At 39.2% G+C, this 24444-nt stretch overlaps 1 protein-coding gene across 2 annotated transcripts in view; it reads right to left on the bottom strand.

Annotated features, from left to right (window-relative positions):
* The window catches only part of IPP (intracisternal A particle-promoted polypeptide), a 37807-nt gene extending 21545 nt beyond the window's left edge, over positions 1 to 16262 (bottom strand). The window contains exons 1-5 of one of the 2 annotated variants that reach the window (XM_055586021.1): positions 16103 to 16262; positions 12508 to 12849; positions 10041 to 10472; positions 3855 to 4010; positions 2259 to 2426 (exon numbers count right to left, since the gene is read on the bottom strand). In XM_055586021.1, the coding sequence (XP_055441996.1) occupies positions 2259 to 2426; positions 3855 to 4010; positions 10041 to 10472; positions 12508 to 12799 (1048 nt within the window). In that variant the 5' untranslated portion in view covers positions 12800 to 12849; positions 16103 to 16262. Of the gene's footprint in view, positions 1 to 2258; positions 2427 to 3854; positions 4011 to 10040; positions 10473 to 12507; positions 12850 to 15108; positions 16067 to 16102 lie in introns of those variants that run through there. The other variant, XM_055586022.1, reaches the window with a different exon arrangement.
* Between the last annotated feature and the right edge of the window lie 8182 nt (positions 16263 to 24444).

The following is a 24444-nucleotide window of genomic DNA, read 5'->3' as shown; positions in this document are numbered from 1 at the left end:
TTTCATCAAGAGGCTCTTTAGTTCTTCTTCACTTTCTGCCATTAGGGTGGTGTCATCTGCCTATCTGAGGTTATTGATATTTCTCCCGGCCATCTTGATTCCAGCTTGTGCTTCATCCAGCCCAGCGTGTCTCATGATGTACTCTGCATATAAGTTAAATAAGCAGGGTGGCAATATACAGCCTTGACATACTCCTTTCCCAATTTGGAAGCAGTCTATTGTTCCATGTCCAGTTCTAACTGTTGCTTCCTGACCTGCATACAGATTTCTCAAGAGGCAGGTCAGGTGGTCTGGTATTCTCATCTCTTTCAGAATTTTCCATAGTTTGTCATGATTCACACAATCAAAGGCTTTGGCATAGTCAATAAAGCAGAAATAGATGTTTTTTTCTGGAACTCTCTTGCTTTTTCGATGATCTAGCGGATGTTGGCAATTTGATCTCTGGTTCCTCTGCCTTTTCTAAAACCAGCTTGAACATCTGGAAGTTCACGGTTCACGTCTTGCTGAAGCCTGGCGTGGAGAATTTTGAGCATTACTTTACTAGCGTGTGAGATGAGTGCAATTGTGCGGTAGTTTGAGCATTCTTTGGCATTGCCTTTCTTTGGGATTGGAATGAAAACTGACCTTTTCCAGTCCTGTGGCCACTGCTGAGGTTTCCAAATTTGCTGGCATATTGAGTGCAGCACTTTCACAGCATCATCTTTTAGGATTTGAAATAGCTCAGCTGGAATTCCATCACCTCCAGGAGCTTTGTTCGTAGTGATGCTTCCTAAGGCCTACTTGACTTCACATTCCAGGATGTCTGGCTCTAGGTTAGTGATCACACCATCATGATTATCTTGGTCGTGAAGATGTTTTTGTACGGTTCCTCTGTGTATTCTTGCCACCTCTTCTTAATATCTTCTGCTTCTGTTAGATCCATACCATTTATGTCCTTAATTGAGCCCATCTTTGCATGAAATGTTCCCTTGGTATCTCTGATTATCTTGAAGAGATCTCTAGTCTTTCCCATTCAATTTTTCCCCTCTATTTCTTTGCACTGATCACTGAGGAAGTCTTTCTTCTCTCCTTGCTATTCTTTGGAACTCTGCATTCAAATGGGTATATCTTTTCTTTTCTCCTTTGCTTTTCACTCCTCTTCTTCACAGATATTTATAAGGTCTCCTCAGACAGCCATTTTGCTTTTTTGCATTTCTTCTTCTTGGGGATGGTTTTGATCCCTGCCTCCTGTACAATGTCACAAACCTCCGTCCATAGTTCTTCAGGCACTCATCTATCAGATCTAGTCCCTTAAATCTATTTCTCACTTCCATTGTATAATCATAAGGGATTTGATTTAGGTCATACCTGAATAGTCTGGTGGTTTTCCCTACTTTCTTCAATTTCAGTCTGAATTTGGCAATAAGGAGTTCATGAGCTGAGCCACAGTCAGCTCCTGGTCTTATTTTTGCTGACTGTATAGAGCTTCTTCATCTTTGGCGGCAAAGAATATAATCAATCTGATTTCGGTGTTGACCATCTGGTGATGTCCATGTGTAGAGTCTTCTCTGCGTTGTTGGAAGAGGGTGTTTGCTATAACCAGTGTGTTCTCTTGGCAAAACTCTATCAGCCTTTGCCCTGCTTCATTCTGTACTCCAAGGCCAAATTTCCCTGTTACTCAAGGTGTTTCTTGACTTCTTACTTTTGCATTCCAGTCCCCTATGATGAAAAGGACATCTTTTTTGGGTGTTAGTTCTAAAAGGTCTTGTAGGTCTTCATAGAACTGTTCAACTTCAGTTTCTTCAGCATTACTGGTCAGGGCATAGACTTGGATTACCGTGAAACTGAATGGTTTGCCTTGGAAACTAACAGAGATCATTCTGTCATTTTTGAGATTGCATCCAAGTACTGCATTTCAGACTCTTGTTGACTATGACGGCTACTCCATTTCTTCTAAGGGATTCTTCCCCACAGTAGTAGATATAATGGTCAGTATTAGATTATAATGAGTTAAATTCACCCATTCCAGTCCATCCTAGTTCGCTGATTCCTAAAATGTCGACATTTACTCTTGCCATCTCCTCTTTGACCACTTCCAATTTGCCTTGATTCATGGACCTAACATTCCAGGTTCCTATGCAATATTGCTCTTTACAGCATAAGCACAACTATATCTATATATACTCCAGAGTATCCAGCAAAATATATAAGGCATTTAAGAATGCATTCAACTTAAGAGTTATAGTCTAAAAATGGAAATAAGACATTTTTATTATTACCTCCAATTGCGTAGACCATTCCTCCCAGAACTGCTACTCCCAGTCCACATCGAGCCTGATGAAGTGAAGACACAGTGGTCCAGTACTGGCTAAAGGTGTCAAAACGTTCTACACAACTGAGGGCTCTGCTATCACTCCAGCGGCCCCCCTGCAATCGAGTATATCCACCTGAATAAAGAAAGGAAAGCAGGTACACAGCAACTCTCTTACTGCTAAATATGGAAATGGTAGTAACAAGAAAAATCTAGCCCTCTACATCTAGATTTTCAATAACTACTGCATAGTAAGGAATACATACTTTAGAGTCTGTCAGATGTACATCTATTATTCTTAAATGTACCAAGTCCTAAAAGATGATGGATTAAATGCAATGAATTCAACCACAATATTCTACCACCTGGTCCTGGTCATAATTAAATGTTAGATAAAATGTAAATCTAGGAACTTGTTATCTGTCTAGTTAGGAAGTTTCATTGTGATTTCTATTCATGCACTGAGTCTTAGTTGTGTCACAAGAGATCTTTCATTGCGACACGCAGACCCTAGTGTAGAGCCTGGGCTCAGTATTTGCAGCTTGAGAGGTCAGTGCACATGGGCTCTGGAGCTTGTGGGCTAAGCAGCTGCAGTGTGCAGACTTAGCTGCTCTGTAGCATATGGGCTCTTACTTCCCCACCCAGAGACCGAACCTGTCTTCCCTGTACTGCAAGGTGGATTCTTAACCACTGGATCACCAGGGAAGTCCCTATTAATATCTTTTTCAATTAAAAAATAGTGAGGGTTGAAAGCCTTGTTTAACTGAACATCCCATTATAAAAAAGGTTAATGAACACTCAAAAATTATAATTTATATGTAATAGTATATATAAAATTACACATGCAATGACATACATAGCATAAATTATGTTATACATAAAGTTCTTATATATAAATTAATTATGTATATAAATCTAGACAATTTGTTGATATATATCAACATTTTAAATTCTATTTTAAATATTTTTTTTAATAGAGGAAATTCCCTGGCAGTGCAGTGTTTCAGACTCTGTGCTTTCACTGAGGTGGCCCAGGTTAAATTCCTAGTCAGAGAACTAAGATCCCTCAAACTGTACAGCATGGCCAAAAAACTACACTACACTATGCTACACTACAATAAAATACAAAATGTCCATACAATATTCCTTTGGATTGTCCTGCATCTCCACACTTTGGAGACCACTACTTCCTGTTATCCCTAAAGACCATCTCAGACGCTGTGAATAGTTAACATGTTTGAGATTTATTTTCCTATTTCTCACTAGAATTCAAATATTAATTTTTAAAGCAGCATATCTTAGGCAGTTATTTGATAATAATTGGGTATCTAAGAACTCAAAGATTTAAATCACCAAATAATAGACATCAAATAAATATCTTTATTCTTAGATGTGTCCACTATACTATATAAATGCAATTTCTAAATCTGCAGCAGGTATGTGAAATTAAATATGCCTATTTGACATACATGCATATTCTCACATGTTTAATAATAACAAAAATTTTAAAGGTTTTGATCCTGAAAATAAAGATAATTTATATTACTTTTTAAAAGGTTCTCACCTACTGCATACAGGTACTTTCTTGCTTTCTTCCGAGGTCGAACCTTAGATGTCTGCAGAAAACTACAAAATTTGTTCTCTTTGGGAGATTTGCACACCTCACAATACTCTTTCAAAAGTGTTTGCAGTGCAACACGAAGATTAAAATCAGATATTCCTAAAGTAATGTTGAAAAAGATGTTTTAATCAACTTTTAAACAATATTGAAAAGACTTATTTCCATGAAAAGGAAATACATTTAACAATCAAAAAATGAAAGCTCATCATCAAACATTGGTGTTTGTTTCCTACAATACCAAATATTTTTTTACAGCTTCGGGGTATTGGAGTTTCAGCTTCAGCATCAGTCCTTCCAAAGAACACCCAGGACTCATCTCCTCTAGGATGGACTGGTTGGATCTCCTTGCAGTCCAAGGGACTCTCAAGAGTCTTCTCCAACACCACAGTTCAAAAGCATCAATTCTTCAGCACTCAGCTTTCTTCACAGTCAAATTCTGACATCCATACATGACCACTGGAAAAACCATAGCCTTGACTAGACAGACCTTTGTTGGCAAAGTAATGTTTCTGCTTTTGAATATGCTATCTAGGTTGGTCATAACTTTTCTTCCAAGGAGTAAGCGTCTTTTAATTTCATGGCTGCAGTCACCATCTTTAGTGATTTTGGAGCCCAGAAAAATAAAGTCTGACACTGTTTCCACTGTTTCCCCATCTATTCACCATGAAGTGATGGGACCCGATGCCATGATCTTCGTTTTCTGAATGTTGAGCTTTAAGCCAACTTTTTCACTCTCCTCTTTCACTTTCATCAAGAGGCTCTTTAGTTCTTCACTTTCTGCCATAAGGGTGGTGTCATCTGCATATCTGAGGTTACTGGTATTTCTCCCGGCAATCTTGATTCCAGCTTGTGCTTCTTCCAGCCCAGCATTTCTCAGTGGTAGCCAAAATCCGCAGTAGTGAGATATATCCTTGGTTGGGTAAGTAGGTCTTGATATCAGATCAATAATTGGATCTCACCAAGAGAGAGGTCAGAGTCCAGGCCCATAGGCAAGGACCTTAGCCTGAGCAGATATCTATTCTTTCACCACCCTCATGCCTCAAGCTAGAAAGAAGTGGTGAGAATACAATACATAGCAATTAAATTTTAGGTGGGATAAAGAGAGTAGTAATATCAAGATTGCAAGGAGAAATATCAATAACCTCAGATATGTAGATGTGCATGTGTGCACGCTAAGTCACTTCAGTCATGTCAACTCTGTGCGACCTTATGGACTGTAGCCCACCAGGCTCCTCTGTCCAGGGGATTCTCCAGGCAAGAATACTGGAGTGGCTTGCCATGCCCTCCTCCAAGGGATCTTCCCAACCCAGGGATCGAACCAGGACTATCTCCTTTGTAATTAGCAGACGGATTCTTTACCACTAGGTGGGAAGCCCCCAGATATGCCAATAACACTACCTTCAAGGCAGAAAGCAAAGAGGAACTAAAGAGCCTCTTGATGAGGTCAAAGAGGAGAGTGAAAAAGCTGGCTTAAAACTCAACATTCAGAAAACTAAGATCATGGCATCCGGTTCTATCACTTCATGGCAAATAGATGGGGAAACAGTGGAAACAGTGACAGACTTTATTTTCTTGGGCTCCAAAATCGCTGCAGATGGTGACTGCAGCCATGAAATTAAAAGACGCTTGCTCCTTGGAAGAAAAGCTATGATAAACCTAGACAGCATATTAAAAAGTAGAGACATTAAAAAAAAAAAAAGTAGAGACATTATTTTGCTGACAAAGGTCTGTATAGTCAAAGCTATGGTTTTTCCAGTAGTCATATATGGATGTGAGAGTTGGACCATACAGAAGGCTGAGCACTGAAGAATTGATGCTTTTAAACTGTGGTGTTGGAGAAGACTCTTGAGAATCCCTTGGACAGCAAGAAGATTAAACCAGTCAATCCTAAAGGAAATCAATTGTAAATATTCATTGGAGGGACTGATGCTGAGGCTGAAGCTCCAATACTTTGCCCACCTGATGTGAAGAACTGACTCTCTGGAAAAGACCCTGATGCTGGGAAAGATTGAAGGCTGGAGACGAAGGGGACAACAGAGGAACAAGATGGTTGGATGGCATCACCAACTATCACCAACTCAATGGACATGAGTTTGAGTAAGCTCTGGGAGATGGTGAAGGACAGGGAAGCCTGGCGTGCTGCAGTCCATGGGGTCTGCAAAGAGTTGAACACAACTGAGCAACAACAACAAATACCAAGATAGAAAGTGTGTCATGGAGAATTATCAGAGCAAGCAGATTTGAACAGAATTGCCAAGTTAAGCATAAGCAGTATATCAAGAAATAGCAATACAACTATTTAAATATACCCCAGAAAAAAAAAAGAGAAAGTGACTGAAGAATTCAGTTTGGAAGAAACATTAGCCACATAACAGAAACAGATTCTCTATATACAAGATAGATTTATTTTTAAGAATAAAGATCCTATACGGGAAAAAAAAAGGCTCAAAGACAAAATGAGATGCATTGCTAAAGAAATAAAGTGACAGCAGTGCAGACATAATAAATTAGAAGCAAGAAACTAATTAGACAAAAATCAAATTGGCAATTTGGAGTAAAGACTTAAGAAAACAAATGTGAGCACAGAGCAAAAAACAAAGTATTTTAACATTCAGTTCAGTTGCTCAATCGTGTCCGACTTTTTGCAACCCTATGAACTTCAGCATGCCAGACCTCCCTATCTATCACCAACTCCGGGAGTTTACTCAAAAACTCATGTCCATTGAGTCAGTGATGTCATCCAGCCATCTTATCCTCTGTCATCCCCTTCTCCTCCCGCCTTCAGTCTTTCCCAGCATCAGGGTCTTTTCCAATGAGTCAGTTTTTCACATTTGGTGTCCAAAGTATTGGAGTTTCAGCTTCAATATCAGTCCTTTCAATGAATATTCAGGACTGATTTCCTATATTATAAGATGATAAATACGAAAGACAAAAAAGTTTCCAATACAAGGATGAAGACCACCAAAGGAAACGTTAGAAATATTCAGGAATTTCACAAAGGAAAAATTTTCCAAAATGAAGGGAAAATTGCTGCATACCACAGGGCATGACCAAAAAAAAAGGAAAAGGGTATATGGAAAAATGGCAAACTTGAACACAAATCAAGAATAATGAAAGAGAATTCTTTAGCCATCCAAGCAGAAAAAGCAAATCATTGGGAAAAAAAAAAAAAAGCACTCCTTACAAACTTAGGGTGGAGGTGGAAGTGGTGGGAATGCTCAAAAATCAAGCATATTGTACCCACACAAATATCTGTTAAATTTAAAAGGTAACAGAAATTCTCAGATATGAGGGAAAAACTCAGCAAATACAGTAATCATGAACCTTTCTTAGAAAAAAAAAATCTTGGTGATGAAATTTAACCAATCAAATGACGAATCAAAAAAGAAAGCTCAGGGAATTCCCTGGCAGTCCAGTAGTTAGGATTCGGTGCTTTCACTGTGATGACCTGGGTTCAATCCCTTGTGGAGGAAGTAAGATCCTGCAAGCACTGCTGCAGGGCCCAAAAATAAAAGAAAGTTCAGGAACAAAAAGCCTACTGTTTAAAAACTGGTACAGAGCATTAAAACCACTTAAATATAGAATAAAAGCACAGAGCTAGGAGGATTTGAAAAGTATCTATATAAGGGCTATGTAGACCTTGAGGCAGGTAAGGAGAAAAATAACAATACTAATTACCTCATTTTTCACAGCAGAGAATCTAAACTTTAAAATTGAAACACAAAATGAAACTATGGTTTCACCTTTTAATGAAGCTCATCTTTTTGTTTTTATTATGTAAAAACTTTTTAGAATGAATACTTCTTGGGATTAAATAAACATTTACCTAATTAGTATCTTCTTTGTTAACTTTTAGTGAGATTTAGGTATATTTTTTGTATTATAAATAGTATGATAGAATGATTCATATTCTTGTAAATTTTTTTCTATCCATCCTTGCAACCATACACCCACCCATCATCCATTCTCCTATACAGAGACATCTAGAATGATGTTTAATGAATGTTAATTATAACTGGCTATTTCTGTATGGTGAACTTTGGGTGATCTGTTGTTTGCTTTTTTAATAATTTATTACCTAAAGTTTTTTATAAGAGCATGTACCATTTTTAAAAAGTAAAATCGTTCTCTAAAATGCAAGAAAAAGATATGTTATCATATACTAATAATATTAAATTACCTGAATTATACACCATAGGGGAAAATCTACACATTTCACATAATACAATTTAACCATTTCAGTGAAGTCTTTTGCTCCCTCACTCTATTTTGTGGGAGAGTCTCATTAGTTTTCTGTATAAATTGTCCACCTTTTCTCTAAAAAGACCAGAGATAAAGTTTCAAAAATACTGAAAAATAGTAAGGTTGCCTTTGGAAAATATCCTCCATTTATTTCTCCCTTGCTTCCCTGCAGTTGTATTCCAGTGAAATGTCCTTAGGTGATAACTACTGGGCAGTACAAGACTTTAATATTATGACAGTAAAAAGTCATAGGAAAACATGCCCCAATTCCAGGGAACTTCCCTTCAGTACTTTGTATCTGCAGCACTTTGCAAAAGTCAACTCAACCATGAAAGCCTTTGTCCCGCTCCTAACTTCTCACATGATACACACAAAAAACATGTCTGGATAATTCTTCTCTTGCTTTAGCATTTAAATATAGTCAGTCTTCATTTTTTGTGGATTCTTTACTTATGAATAATCTACTCACTAACATGAATTTTTCAAACTCAAATCAACACTCACAGCGCTTTCCTGGTGGTTCACAGACATGCCATACAGTGGCAAAAAATTTGAATCACCTAACATCCATGCTTCCAGGTGAGACTGAAAGAGGCGACATTCTGCCATCTTATTTCAGTTCTCACTATAAACAAGTGTCCTCTTCACATTCTATTTAGCATCATGGCACTTTGTATTTTCTGTTGGCCTTTTCACTGTTTAAAACAGTCCCTAAGCACACTGCGAAAGTACCATGTCTAGTGTTTGTAAGTGCAAGAAGGCTGTGATGTGTCTTGCAGAAGCCTAACATGTGTTACGCTTCACTCAGCCTTGAGTTGTAGTTTTGTTGGCCATGAGTTTAATGAATCAACAGTATATATTAAATGAGGGGGTTTTGACAGACACACACAAAGAAACAAGTTTATGTATTGATCAGGTGACAAAAATTTTGTGACCAGAGGCTTGTAAGAACTTACCTCATGCTTTTCTTAGGAACAATGGCTCAGTATTTGCTGATCACTGTTCTTGGTAAATTTATAGAGGATAACTACCACAAATAGTAGTAGTTAGTGAGAACTAACTATATAGTAGTAGTAGTAGTCAGTGAGTAATGACTATATATATGAATAATGAGAATTAATGATATATATATTAATACAAGATATCACTGAGAAAAAATTACAAATTTCTGTTCACACTGTTAAGAGTGGAAAAACTTAAAAATCCACATTAAATATAATTATATCATATAATTACAACTTTAATGCTAATACTATAATTAATTCATAGTAAAATATTTGTAATTCAGTCACATCCTAAATGACAAGAGTTAAAGCTTCAAATCTTGAAACTGTTCCAAAGTAGTTTTTAAAAATAAATTTAAATATTATTTTTCTAATATAAAGATAAAATTTATTTTATACTATGGTGAAAAGTGTTTTCAAAGTTTAGAACTTAAATATATTCAAAGGCTACATAGAAGCTGTATTATTATATCAATATACAATTAATTTTATAATGAGAGGACTTATAGAATTTATTGAGTTTTGGTTTTGTGTTCAGCATATATAGTTTTCCTTAAATGTTTAGTTTTGCTGAATTTTTCAAAGTGGCAAGAAGAAATCTTACGCTAAAATAATTAGTACTATTACCAAAAATAGCAGCAGTATTTTAGCTCTGTCAGTAATTTCCTCTCCCTTGGTAGTTAACCTCAAGATAAAGATCTGATTAAAATATGTAGAAATACTGAAATGCTACTGTACCTACAAAATACAAAAGTTGTATCTTACATATAATAACCATTCAATAAATGTTTGCTATTGAAGTGAAAAATGAAAACACTATCACATTTCAAAGAGAGGAAAGGTCACTGGATAAAACTAATTTAATATAGAACAAAAAAATTACCTTCTATGTACTTTACAAGTCTCTGAGGAGGTAATAAAGGGAATCGAATTGGGTCCAGCACTTCCACCACATGTTTTCTTCTCTTTCCTAGATCTTTCAGTATCCATTGCATTGCAGCTAAGAAGACCTGGTATTCATCCTCGATGCTAAGCTCTTCACTTCGCAAAATTTTGATCAGCTGATCTTTTGTAAGTGCCAGGAACTCTTCCCCACTATGCACCTCCAAGAAATGGACATGAATGTAGTTTTCTGTAAATTCCAGAAGATCATGGCAGGCAATCTGCTCAGAGAACTGAAAGATCCCAATGCAGTTCAGTGGATCAATTTGTCCTTTCAGAAATTCACAGCAAAGATTAACGACTTCAGTCAACTGTAGCATGTCTGCTGCAACAATCAACTCCTGGACATTATTCACGCCTATGTTCACTATACCTAGGGAAGCAGGGAGACAAAATGACCAATAAAATAAAACAAACATTTGACTTATATTCAAAAAGCATTATACTTGATTCCACTGATAGCTCAGGCTTTGTGGGAGTAGATGAATACTAAGTAAAAGGCAACAAAGAACTTGTAGAAAGGTGCAAAACCTAAGTGATAATAGTACTGCACATGCATGGAGCACTTAACAATGAACCAGGCACAGCATAACTGCTCTATACATTCACTTAACCCTCCATATAATCCCATATAGTAGGATTTCCCCCTTATATTTATATTAAGAAAACACAATTGGGAAGTTAAAGTAACTCAACTCTTTGTCACACGGTTAAGTGAGATGCAATGTAGGGAGTGACATCAAAGTCCATGCTTTTAACATAAGGCTATATGCATCTAACAAACATCTGACTGAGGCAAAGGAGTGAGTAAGACATGGGCCATATTCTTCATTACAATCAAGTGCCATATAAATGTTAATTTTTAATGTGAGGTAAAACCAAGAGTCCATAACATATGAGAAGTTTTAAACATTTAACATTTAAGTAACTATATATACCAATCTCCTTCCAGAGGGCTTCACTTTCATATACTTATATGATGACTTTGGAAAGAGATCAAATACTCAATTATATTTAGAAAGAAAAGGATATCCTACCTAGTAAGGATAAACTCTCCATTCAATCTTTTTCTTTTTTTTTTGACCTAGCTGGGTCTTAGTTGCAGCATAGGGAATCTTTGTTGCTGTGTGCAGGATCTAGTTCCCTGACCAGGGATTGAAACTGGGCCCCCTGCATTGGTTGACTGGATTCTTAACCAATGAACCACCAGGGAAGTCCCTCCATTCAATCTCATAATTTCCCTTTATCCCTTTTAAAACATTCAACTAAACTGCATGTTTGTATTCTCAATTAGATTTATAAAGTCTGTTAAGAAAAAGCTTGCCCTTTCTGTATTTCTAAAACAGTCATGTCTGACTCTTTGCGACCCCATGGACTATAGCCTATCAGGCTCCTCTGTCCATGGGATTTTCCAGGCAAGAGTGCTGGAGTGGATTGCCATTTCTTTCTCCAGGGGATCTTCCCGACCCAGGAATAGAACCCGGGTCTCCCGCATTGCAGGCAGATGCTTTACCATCTGAGCCACCAGGGAAGCCCCTTCTAAACACTAGGTGCCCCCAAATTTTATTATATATGAATGAATGGCCAAAGACACTAAGGTGATAGGGAGAATATGGCTTGTTAAATGCAAATAGGGAATTTTCCAAAAGTATAAGAAATGGAATTCACCATGGGAATAAACAGTAGTGGCTGCAGAGAAATCTAAGACTTAATTGAATGAAATGAGAGTTCATTACAAATTTGGAGACGATAACATCATGGGTTGTGATGGAAGGTAACTGAAGGAATGGTATTGGATGAAGCCAAGGATTACTTTAGAGTAACAAAAAGAATGCCCTACAACTTAATAAGTCTTTACAGGTTATTAAAAGCCCTTTTACAGCAACAACAACAAAAAAACAAAATACTCAATCAAAAAATGGTCAGAAGACCTAAATAGGTATTTCTCCAAAGAAGACATACAGATGGCCAACAGGCACATGAAAAGATGTAAGGCAGAAAAGTATAAAAATGAAAACCAAACATTTTCCCATACACAGACATACACTATTTTTTTTCTGACTTGCCAGTAGTATGGAGCCCTAACCCCTGATGCCTAGGAATTCCCTATATTAACACTTTAGTGTATCTCTTTCAAATCTAGTTTTCCATATATATTTACACTACATATAATACTTACATGGGCTTCCCTGGTGGCTCAGTGGTAAAGAATCTGCCTGCCAATGCAGGAGTCACAGGTTCAATCCCTGGGTCAGGAAGATTCCCTGGAGAAGGAAATGGCAACCCACTCCAATATTCTTGCCTGGGAAATCCCATGGATAGAGGCGCCTGGCAGGCTATAGTCCACAGGGTTGCAAAAGTCAGACACAACTTAGCAACTAAACAACAACAATATAATACTTACATACCTGTGTAAATGAAATCTAAAAGTATTTGAAAGATTCCAGCTTCAATTCCTAGAATCTGTACAACATCCTTTGAGGACTCCTTCATTCCTCCAGTGAACAAAGCTGCAAAGTAAGGACTACTAGCAGCCAAAACCAGCCGATGAACTTTAAAAGTTTCCTTCCCAACTTGCAGCTCCACATCACAGAAATGCTCTCCATTCCTCATTTTATTGATCTGAGCCAAGATGAGTTGAGCATGTTTATCTAATGAAAAATGACTATCACCAGCCTTGGCACAGCCCTCATTAGCCATGATGATGATAGATCAATTAAAAGGACTGTTGCCCATAATCTGGTCCTACCCTGAAAAAAAGAAAGAGACCAAGCAACAAATTTTTGTGTTTAGCATGTCTTCTGTTCACATACATATGAAACATTCCCTATCCTCGAGGAAATTAAAATCTATTTAGGGACATGAAACACACATGAAACTAACAAGGACTAAACTGTGTGGTGCTATTCCTAACAGGGTTTCAGAGAAGGGGATGAATAATGCGGTCTAAAGTAACTGGACAACGCCTCACAGCAGAAATGGAACCCAAACTGGATATTGAGTGACAGTGTATTAAGGTATGAGGAGACGGTGAACTGAAGAAAACAAGGAAAGGCACAAAGGTAGAAGATGGATAGCCTTGTACACTGTGGTAAGGAAGCACACACGGCAGTCAAAATGAACTTTCAAAAAGCAATTGTGGGGCTTCCCTGGTGGCTCAGTAGAAAAGAATCTGCCTGCCAATGCAAGAAACATGAGTTTGACCCCTAGTCCAGGAAGATCTACATGCAGAGGAGCAACTAAGCCCATGCACCACAACTACCGAGCCTGTGCTCTAGAGCCCAGGAATCACAATTACTGAGCCCAGATGCCCTAGAGCCCATCCTCTGCAACAGAGAAGCCATCACAATGAGAAGCCCAAGGACCACAACTACAGAGTAGCCCCGGCTCACCACAACTAGAGAAAAGCCAGTGCAGCAATGAAGACCCAGCACAGCCAAAAATAAATAAATGAGTAATTTTTTTTAAAAAAAAAGGAACTTAAGTGTTCTCTTTTTTTTTTTTTAAAGCAATTGTGATCAGGCCAACTGTCTGCTTAAAATCCTTCAATTTGTTCATTTCCTTTAGCACAAAAAAGACCTTCAAATTTCATCTCTGTCTACCCATCCAATCCTACCTCCTATAATCCTCTTTGAATACTTTTAATACTCCAATAAAATCTAACAATTTGCAGTTCTCTAAAGGGATCTCTTTCATGATACCCTTTCCCAGCTTTTCTGTCTGGATCTTTTTTATAATTAAAGACTGTTCAAACTTAATATCCTCCAGGAACTCTTCCCTGTTCCTCTCTCCTCTGGGTTTGGTGCTCACCCTAACCATACCTATTTTACAGCCCATTATCACAATCTGGGGGCTTCAGTAGTAGCTTAGTGGTAAAGAATCCACCTCTAGGAGATGCAGGTTTGATCCCTGGGTCAGGAAGATCCCCTGGAGAAGGAAATGGCAACCCACTCCAATTTGCCTGGAAAATCCCATGAACAGAGCCTGGCAGGCCATGGGGTTGCAAGAGAGTTAGACACAACTTAGTGACTAAACAACAACAATCACAGTCTTCCTTGTCACCCTACTCCCTATGAACACACACATAGGGAGTAGGACTGAAAGCTCTCCAGAGAGCTCAAAAAACAAGTCTGAAACACGACTACTGTCATGTTTATTCTTAATAAACCTATAAAGGTTCATGTTCAAACTTGCTTGACTTTTCAAAAAGTCCTTACTTTCTGAAAGTTCCCTGAAAGACAATTCTTTTGGAACTATCTTTCATAGCTGTAGCACTAAGAAATAATAATAGCTTAGGTTGTTTTTGTTTAATTCTGACAACTTTTTCACACATTATGCCAATTGTAATTCTCACAATAATTAAGAGGCTGAAAGAAAAGATATTGTTATTCGAAATAAGAGAAGGAAACTGAAGCTCAGTTTCCCAAGGACACAGTGTTAGTACAATGACAATCCTAGTATTTAAACCCAGGTCTGACTCTAAATCCTGGGGTTTTCCCATCATATCATGTGCACAGAAAGAGCTTTGAAACCCAGGCAAATAAGTTTGAACATGAACCTTTATAGGTTTATTAAGAATAAACATGACAATAGTCATGTTTCAGACTTGTGTTTTGAGCTCTCTGGAGGATGTGCTAAGAGGTAGCAAAGTCTTAGAAAAGAGACTTCCAGCTTCAACAATGAGAATCAAAGGGATAAATCCAAGTTACTTTTTGAAAAAAGAAACCATAAGATCCAGTCATATAAGAGATATCGAGATGAAGCACAAGAGAAATCTAAGATGACAAAGGCATTTAGGTATCAAGGAAAATTAGTCGACTAACAGAAATGCTGGGAGCGGCTAAGTTTTCAGCATTCAGTAAAACTTATCAAAGTAAAAATAACTAAGCTGATTATTATGATTACTTAGGAATTAACTTCTTGAGAAACTTGACTGAAAAGTTCCAAGGTAGCTGCTAAAACTTCACATCAGCACCAACATAAATGTCAATATATTACATTTAACTTACACAGAAAAAGTGTATTTCTCTCTAGATAGAAATTTGATCTGCAGATATTATTAAACATGGCACGGCAGTCAGGCTTTTTCTGTTTTAGATTTCTTCCTGTCAGCAGATTCTGGACTCAGCGATTTGTTTAATTACAAGGTACCTCCTCTGCCTCCAACTTCAGGGCATCAAGCATAGCTTGAGATAAAACGCTGCCTCTTGGTACAAAAAAGTGACTGAATATCCATCCACTCTGGCAGCAGACAGCAGAAATCCTCCTTCACTACTAACTACTACGCTTCTTAGTAACTGCTGATACTATCCCACGGCCAGTGCAGTAATTCATTCCAAAAGAAGGTACGTGGTGTTACCCCATTTCCAAAAGGAAAGAGCTTAATATAGGGCCATCGCATAGGGATGTAAGGGACGCGCCTCAACAGACACAAATTTGAAAGGTGGATTATTAAGGAAACGGTGGAGACGCTCAGAGGAAGCAAAGAGAATCTATGTTTAGTGGCCTCAAATTCACTGCCTCGAGCATCTGGAAGCTGCTTCACTCAGCAAAGGGTGTCAAAAAGAATCCCAGGACGAGCGAGCGTCCAAAAAAAAAAAAAAAACTAAAAAAGAGGCTCTTTGTGCTTGATTTGGAGGCTGGACCCGGAGAGCTACTCCTGGGATGCTGCGCCACTAAAGGCAGATAAACGATCCGGCGCTACCTAAACGGCCGGGAAGGCATCTCAGATGGGTCTGGCGAGAGCATGAGGTCTGACGAAACCAGACCGGCCGGGGCTCGGCCTCGGATTCCCCAGTGGGGGCGGGGAGACGAGAAGCAGGTGGAGACCGGACTAGACGACGCTCCGGTGAGGGCGAAAACACTTCGATTATTGGAGGCATGCCTGAACGGCAGGAGGAAGCCGGTTCCAGAGGCTCCTCGCACGCTCCTCCACAAAGACAGAGGCGAGGACGAAACTCCCAACCCAGTCACAGATGCCCCCGGGACGCGGGCCCTCCTTACCCGCCGCTTCCCCTTCCCGCCGGCGCCCGCTCAGGCTCTGCGCGCGCAGCCGCGATCCGCTAGCGCGCCGAGTGGGCGGGGAAAGCCCGGCGGGGTGACTAGGCAGTGCGGTCCGCGGCCGGGTGCTGGAGGTGAGGCGGGTCTGGGGAGTGGGCCTGTCCGCTTCGCTGGCCAGGCCCGTCTGCGCGTGCGCACTGCTCTTCAGCTCCCGGGGAGCGGCTCCTACTGGTACTACTTTGCGGCGGCGCTCGGCTGGTGCTTGACTACTCACAGGCAACGGTCCAGCGGCCAGCCTAACCTGCCTGTGGAGGCTGGCGGGCTCGCCGTTTCCACGCCGCCTACCCTTTCTCGATTCTTGTGGCGTCCCAGACAGCCAGCGATCATCCGTGCTGAGAGTCGGGACCTAGTCTCCTCACGCAGCCTCTGACGCTGCTCCCAGAGAGTCCACAACTGTCTAGATGTGGCTCAGACGGTAAAGAACCAGCCCGCAATGAGGGAGACCTGGGTTCTATCCCCGGGTTGGGAAGATCCCCTGGAGAAGGAAATGGCTACCTACTCCAGACGGGCCTGGTGCAGGCCATGGTGTCGCAAAGAAACGGACACGATTGAGCGACGAACACTTTCTCTTCACATAAAGGACTTAGAGTTTGCACCTCCAGGCCTATCCATCCCTCCAAAACTGTTGAGTACCCCACAGAGAGAACATTCAGAGTAGAAGTCAGTCCAAGACCTGGATAAAGTCATTTCTGCAATGAAAGGAATTACAAGTTTATCTATCATTTCCTTTTCTGCTAGGTACAATGTTTTCCTCTTTTTTTGTTATGTATTTATTTGTAAGAATCTTTCTTAGAAATTCTGTAGCCCTGTTATTTAAGTTTGCAACAAATAATTTTCCTCAGGGAGGTTTACAAAGCAGCATACTTCTCATTTGCATGTGGGTTTCTGAAGAGGAAAACTGTGGAATCTTTTCAAAATGATACACACACAGACACACACAACACCCCCACATGCCCCGCACTCCTCACTCACTACCCGACACTTTTCAATTCCTTGCCATTCACTCAAATCATCTTCTGAGTCTCTGCACTGTGAGTGGATGTCTACTTTGACTGAAGGGACAACTTAAACGTCCAGTTATTGAAACTGTTGAACCTCATAATGTGGCACATTTTAAAATGGCTTTCAAACCTTTTGACCCCAGCCCACAGTGAACAAAAACATTCTATAACAAATCCAATAACCACATGCATACCACATAGATAAATATTAAACAAAAATTTCACAAAACTCGTGTTGGAGAGGGGGAAATTTCCCCCTCTGTGCATCATGATTTCTTGTGGCTGGACTGGTAATAAAATGACACAAGACAAAACTTAGGAAAAAAAGAAACAATTTTAATTGTTCACAAGGACCACTCATAGAAAGGGGCCTAAGAAGTGGCTAAAGCAGATAGCTTTTATAATTTTAGACAGAAAAATTTATGAGGAATTGACAGGACAAAGAAACTAGGTTTTGGGAGTTCTATTAGCAAAAAATCTAAACAGAGTTTGGGCTTGGGGTAGTAAATTAGAGGAAGTAACAGTTTGTTTATACAGGCTTGCTGGTCTGAATTCCCTATCTCTGGAGATAAGAGTGTCCTTCTAGCTCCAGATGCAGGGAGTGCACCTGTCACATGAGAGATTTATTTCCTGCTTTCAGGGAGATAGAAAGAAGGGTCAGAGTGTCCCTCTTGTGTTGGGACATCTCTTAAGCTACTGTAATTCAAAATAATCAATATGCCACTGAGGTATATTTGTGTGCAGCTACCCAGGACCCCAACACATAATTATACTTACTACCAACAATGCACTAAATATCTATTGCTTCTTTTTTATTTCATTACAAAAAAAAAAAAAAAAGGTGCTGAAAGGGAATTGCTGTTGGGAAAAATTGTCAAAGATGGAAATGAACAAACGATACTTTCCAATGTAAGCCTGGGCATTGAGCATTTTCTAAGTAGGAAGGATTCAAATCCAAAGGGATGTCTTTCTGTCAACTGAAATAGTTTACAAGAAAACTTATAGTATTTAAAATAATTCTTGTCCACCTTGAAGAAAAGATACTCCCAAGCATTATATTTTATTGACCTATAGGATAGTAAACCACTTTTGCCTCTGTTAGTGAGTTCATTTTAATATTCTTGTTTCTTTGCAAATTCATACAGCATTCCTGTAACATTTTACTGGCTCCCTCTTTAATTAATGAGGTAAATAGCATGTTTTTCCTTTTATTTTATATGTTTGTGAAAATCATCATTTTACCTTTCAGGAAATTATACCTACCTCAGCACCAGTAAAATTAATTCCACAGTTTACTATAGTATTGCAATATGTATTGAATCACAAGATGGAATCAAGATTTCCGGGAGAAATACCAATAACTTCAGATATGCAGATGATACCACCCTTATGGCAGAAAGCAAAGAGGAACTAAAGAGCCTCTTGATGAAGGTGAAAGAGGAGAGTGAAAAAGCTGGCTTTAAAATCAACATTCAGAAAACAAAGATCATGGCCTCTGTTCCCATCACTTCATGGCAAACAGATGGGAAAAAAATGAAATAGTGACACACTATTTTCTTGGGCTCAAAAATCACTGCAGATGGTGACTGCACTCATGAAATTAAAAGAAACTTACTCCTTGGTAGAAAAGCTATGACAAACCTAGACAGCACATTAAAAAGCAAAGGCATCACTTTGCTGACAAAGGTCTGTATAGTCAAAGCCATAGTTTTTCCAATAGTCATGTACAGATGTGAGAGTTGGGCCATAAAGAAGGTTGACCCCTGAAGAATTAATGCTTTTGTACTATGGTGCTGGAGAAGACTGTTGAGAGTCCCTTAGACTGCAAGGAGATCAAACCAGGCAATCTTAAAGGAAATCAATCCTGAACATTCATTGTAAGGAATGATACTGAAGCTGAAGCTCCAGTATTTTAGCCACCTGATGCAAAGAGCCAACTCATTGGAAAAGACTCTGATGCTGGGAAAGGTTGAAAGCAGGAGAAAAAGGAGGCAACAGAGGATGAGATGGTTAGATGGCCTCGCCAACTCAATGGACATGAATTTGAACAAACTCAGGGAGATGGTGAAGGACAGGGAAGCCTGGTGTGCTGCAGTCCATGGGGTCATGAAGATTTGGATATGACTTAGACTGAACAACAACAACTTTTGTATTGCACCCAGAAATTTGAAAACTGGTGCTTTAGAGCATATACCTAGAAGCAGAATTTCTGGAACATAGGATATATAGGATATGTGCATCTTCAATTTCAGTAGAAAATATTTCTTTTCCAAACTCTTTTTTCCAGTTTACATTTCCCCCAGCAGTGAATGAGAGTTCCCTGGCTCCACGTCCTTGCCAATGCATAGTATCATCAGATGTTTCAATTTTGTATAACCTGATGAGTGCAAAATTATTATTTTTGATATAATTTACATTACCTTATTATTGAGATTCGGCAGTAAAAAGATGTTTATAAGCTGCCAGGGGATGCTAGTGGTTAAAGGACCACCTCTCAATGCAGGAGACATAAGAGACACAGGTTCAATCCCTGAGTGGGGAAGCTCCCCTGGAGGAGGGCACGGTAATCCTCTTGCCTGGAGAATCATGGACAGAGGAGCTTGGCGGGCTACTGTCCATGGGGTCAAAAAGAGTCAGACATGACTGAAGCGACTTAGCATGCATGTATGGACTGAATTTGTCCCCTCAGAACTCATATGTTGAAGTCCTAACTCCCAATGTGATGGTATTTGGAGAGGCACCTCAGATTAGGTGTTAATTTGGATTAGATGAGGTCATGAGGATGGGGCCCTGGTAAAGGGATTAGTGCCCTTATAAGAAGAGATACCAGAGGGTGCTTACTCTCCTTCATCCCACCCACACATGCACATGATAGAAAGCCATGTGACTATTTAGTGAGAAGGTGGCCAACTAACCCTGATTTGCACAAAGAAACAGTTGTAAGAGTCTCTGGGGGAACCTCCAGACCCAGAGATAGAACCTGCATCTCATGCATCTCCTGCATTGGCAGGCAGATACTTTATCACTAGCACCACCTGGGGAGCCCATGGATTGGGATAAGGGCCCAATTTTTTCCCCATATGTATAACCAATTATCACATTATTTGTTGAATATTTCATATTTCCTCACTAATCTTAAATGCTAGTTCTCTACCATATTACATTTCCCTTGGGGCTGGAATCAATTCTCTATTCAGTTCCATTGGTCTATTTATATATGCCCTACTGCTTTAATTACTATAGTTTGTAAGTCTTGATTTCTGGTAGAAAAAGTTTTCCCATCTTGTTCTTCTTCAGTGGTGTCTTGGCTATTCCTGGTTCTTCCAAATAGATTTTAGAACCAACCTGTCAAGTTTCACCACACACACATACAATGGGGGGAGGAGAGATCCTATTAGTATTTCAGTAAGCCTATAGGACAATTTGGAGAGAATTAACGTCTTTATAATATTGTATATTTTTATCCATTAATAAAATTAAATTTTAGAAAAATTTATAGTTTTGTAATTTTATTCAAAAGGATCTTATATGTCTTTTATTTACTCCTGAGTACTTTTTCTTTGTACTACTGTCAATTATATGTTTTTAGAAAATATTTATCTATTTATGTGGCTGTGCAGGACTTTAGTCGGCATAGGGGACATTCGATCTTTAAAGTTGCAGCATGCAAACTCTTTTTTTAAAATTTTTATTTTATTTAATTAGTTAGTTACTTTTGGCTTGGCTGGGTCTTCACTACTGTGAGTGGGCTTTCTCTGGTTGTGGCAAGTGGGAGCTACTCTTTTAGTTGCAGTGCTCAGGCTTCTCATTGCTGTGACTTCTCTTGTTATGGAACACAGGTTATGGGGCCAACTCAGATTTCTCTCCCATCTACAAATTAGGCTACTTCATTGCCTAACTCCCAGGGGTACCACGCATACTTACACTATAAGCCATACTTAGAAATTTATAGCTTTTAACCTATATTTTAAAAGAATAAAACCTGAAAAGTCAGGAATGAAGCAACTGAAAAACTTAAGAAATTGATAAAAAAGAAAATAGAATAAATTCAATGAAAGCTTAAAAAAAGAAATAATAAAATTTTTAAAAATTGGTGCAGTAGGAACAAAGATCTAGTGAAGAGGATGTGAAATTCGCACAGTTTATGTCTGACTCTTTGCGATCCCATGCACTGTAGCCTGCCCAGCTCCTCTGTCCATGGAATTCTCCAAGCAAGAGTACTGGAGTGGGTTGCCATTTCCTTCTCCAGGGGATCTTCCCAACCCAGGGATTAAACCTGGGTCTCCTGCATTGCAGGCAGATTCTTTACCAACTGAGCCACTAAGGTAGGCCCTAGTGAAGAGGATAAACCAAACCAAAAGTTAGGTCTTTTAAAATAAAAAGATTCATGTATGTGTGGCAAGATTTATCAAGAAAAAAGGAAGATGCCATAAATAAATAGTATTAAAACTAAAAAAGGAGCCATAACTATGTACGTATATACATGAAAGTGAAGTCGCTTAGTTGTGTCTGACTCTTTGGGACCCCATGGACTGTAGCCTACCAGGCATCTCTGTCCATAGAATTTTCCAGGCAAGAGTACTGGAGTGGGTTGTCATTTCCTTCTCCAGGGGATCTTCCCGACCCAGGGATCAAACCTGGGTATCCCGCATTCCAGGCAGTGGCTTTACCTCTGCATGCAGAGGCTTTACCTCAGATAAAGGCTTTACCTTTATCTAAGCCACCAGGGAAGCTCTCTATATACACAGAGTTATATATATTTATATTTAAATGTAATTTATATTATATAGTAAATGTATATATATATATACCATCATTACCCCTACCATAGTTTGGCCTGAGGCATAACAACAGAGAGGGAACACAACCCTTCCTGTCAACATAAAATTAGATTAAAGATTTATTGAGCATGGCCCTGGCCATCAGAACAAGACCCAGTTTCTCCCACAGTCAGTCTTTCCCATCAGGAAGCATCCATAAGCCTCTTGTCCATATTCATCAGAAGGCAGACACAATGAAAACCACAATCACAGAAAATTAACCAGCTGATCAAATGGATCAGTCTTGTCTAACTCAAAGAAACTATGAGCCATGTTGTGTAGGGCCACACAAGATGGACAGGTCATGGTGGAGAGTTCTGACAAAACATGGTCCATGGGAGAAGGGAATGGCAAACCACTTCAGTATTCTTGCCTTGAGAAACCCATGAACAGTATGAAAAGGCAAGTAGTATGACAGTGAAAGATGAACTCCCCAGGTTGATAGGTGCCCAATATGCTCCTGGAGAAGAGTGGAGAAATAGCTCCAGAAACAATGAAGAGATGGAGCCAAAGTGAAAACAACACCCAGTTGGGGGTGTGACTGGTGATGGAAGTAAAGTCCGATGCTGTAAAGAACAATATTGCATAGGAACCTGGAATGTTAGGTCCATGAATCAAGGTAAATTGGAAGTGGTCAAACAGGAGATGCAAGAGTGAACATCAATATTTTAGGAATCAGTGAGCTAAAATGGACCAGAATGGGCGAATTTAATTCAAATGACCATTATATCTACTACTGTGGGCAAGAATCCCTCAAAAGAAATGAAGTAGCCCTCATAGTCAACAAAAGAGTCCAAAATGGAGTACTTGGGTCCAACCTCAAAAACAACAGAATGGTCTCTGTTCATTTCCAAGGCAAATCATTCAATATCACATTAACCCAAGTCTATACCCCAACCACTCATGTTGAAGAAGCTAAAGTTCAACGGTTCTATGAAGACCTATAAGATCTTCTAGAACTAACACCCAAAAAAGATGTTCTTTTCATCATAGAGGACTGAAATGCAAAAGTAGGAAGTCAAGAGACACTTGGAGTAATAGAAAAGTTTGGCCTTGGAGTACAAAATGAAGCAGGGGAAAGGCTAACAAAATTTTGCCAAGAGAACACACTGGTCATAGCAAACACTCTCTTCCAACAACACAAGAGACAGCTCTACACATGGGCATCACCAAATGGTCAATAACAAAAGAAGATTGATTATATTCTTTGCAGCCGAAGATGAAGAAACTCTATAAAGTCAGCAAAAACAAGACTAGGAGCTGACTGTGGCTCAGATCATGAACTCCTTATTGCAAAATTCAGACTTAAATTGATGAAAGTAGGGAAAACCACTAGAACATTCAGGTATGACCTAAATCAAATCCCGTACAATTATACAGTGGAAGTGAGAAATAGATTCAAGGGATTAGATCTGATAGACAGAGTGCCTTAAGAACTGTGGACAGAGGTTCATGACATTGTACAGGAGGCAGGGATCAAGACCATCCCCAAGAAGAAGAAATGCAAAAAGGCAAAATGGTTGTTTGAGGAGGCCCTACAAATATCTGAGAAAAGGAGAGAAGTGAAAGGCAAAGGAGAAAAGGAAAGACATACCCAACTGAATGAAAAGTTCCAAAGAATTGAAAGGAGAGCCTTCCTCAGTGATCAGTGCAAAGAAATAGAGGAAAACAATAGAATGAGAAAGACTAGAGATCTCTTCAAGAAAATTAGAGATACCAAGGGAACACTTCATGCAAAGATGGGCACAATAAGGAAATATATGGTATGGACCTAACAGAAGCAGAAAATATTAAGAAGAGGTGTCAAGAATACACAGAAGAACTGTACAAAAAAGATCTTCATGATCCAGATAATCACGATGGTGTGATCACTCACCTGGAGCCAGATCCTGGAATGTGAAGTCAAGTGGGCCTTAGGAAGCATCACTACGAACAAAGCTAGTGGAGGTGATGGAATTCCAGTTGAGCTATTTCAAATCCTGAAAGATGATGCTGTGAAAGTGCTGCACTCAATATGCCAGCAAATTTAGAAACCTCAGCAGTGGCCACAGGACTGGAAAAGGTCAGTTTTCATTCCAATCTCAAAGAAGGGCAATGCCAAAGTATGTTCAAACTACTGCACAATTGCACCCATCTCACATGTTAGCAAAGTAATGCTCAAAATTCTCCAAGCAAGGCTTCAACAGTACATGAAGCAAGAACTTCCAAATGTTCAGGCTGGATTTAGAACAGGGAGAGAAACCAGAGATCAAATTGCCAACATCCACTGGATCATCGAAAAAACAAGAGAGTTCCAGAAAAACATCTATTTCTGCTTTATTGACTATGCCAAAGCCTTTGACTGTGTGAATCACAATAAACTGTGGAAAATTCTTAAAGAGATAATTTAAAATTTAAATTAAATTTAATTTTTACCTGCCTCCTGAGAAATCTGTATGCAGGTCAAGAAGCAACAGTTAGAACT

The sequence above is a fragment of the Bubalus kerabau genome, chromosome 6, assembly GCF_029407905.1.
Source record: "Bubalus kerabau isolate K-KA32 ecotype Philippines breed swamp buffalo chromosome 6, PCC_UOA_SB_1v2, whole genome shotgun sequence".
Taxonomy (NCBI): Eukaryota; Metazoa; Chordata; class Mammalia; order Artiodactyla; family Bovidae; genus Bubalus; species Bubalus kerabau.
This window is presented reverse-complemented; position numbering and strand designations above follow the sequence as displayed.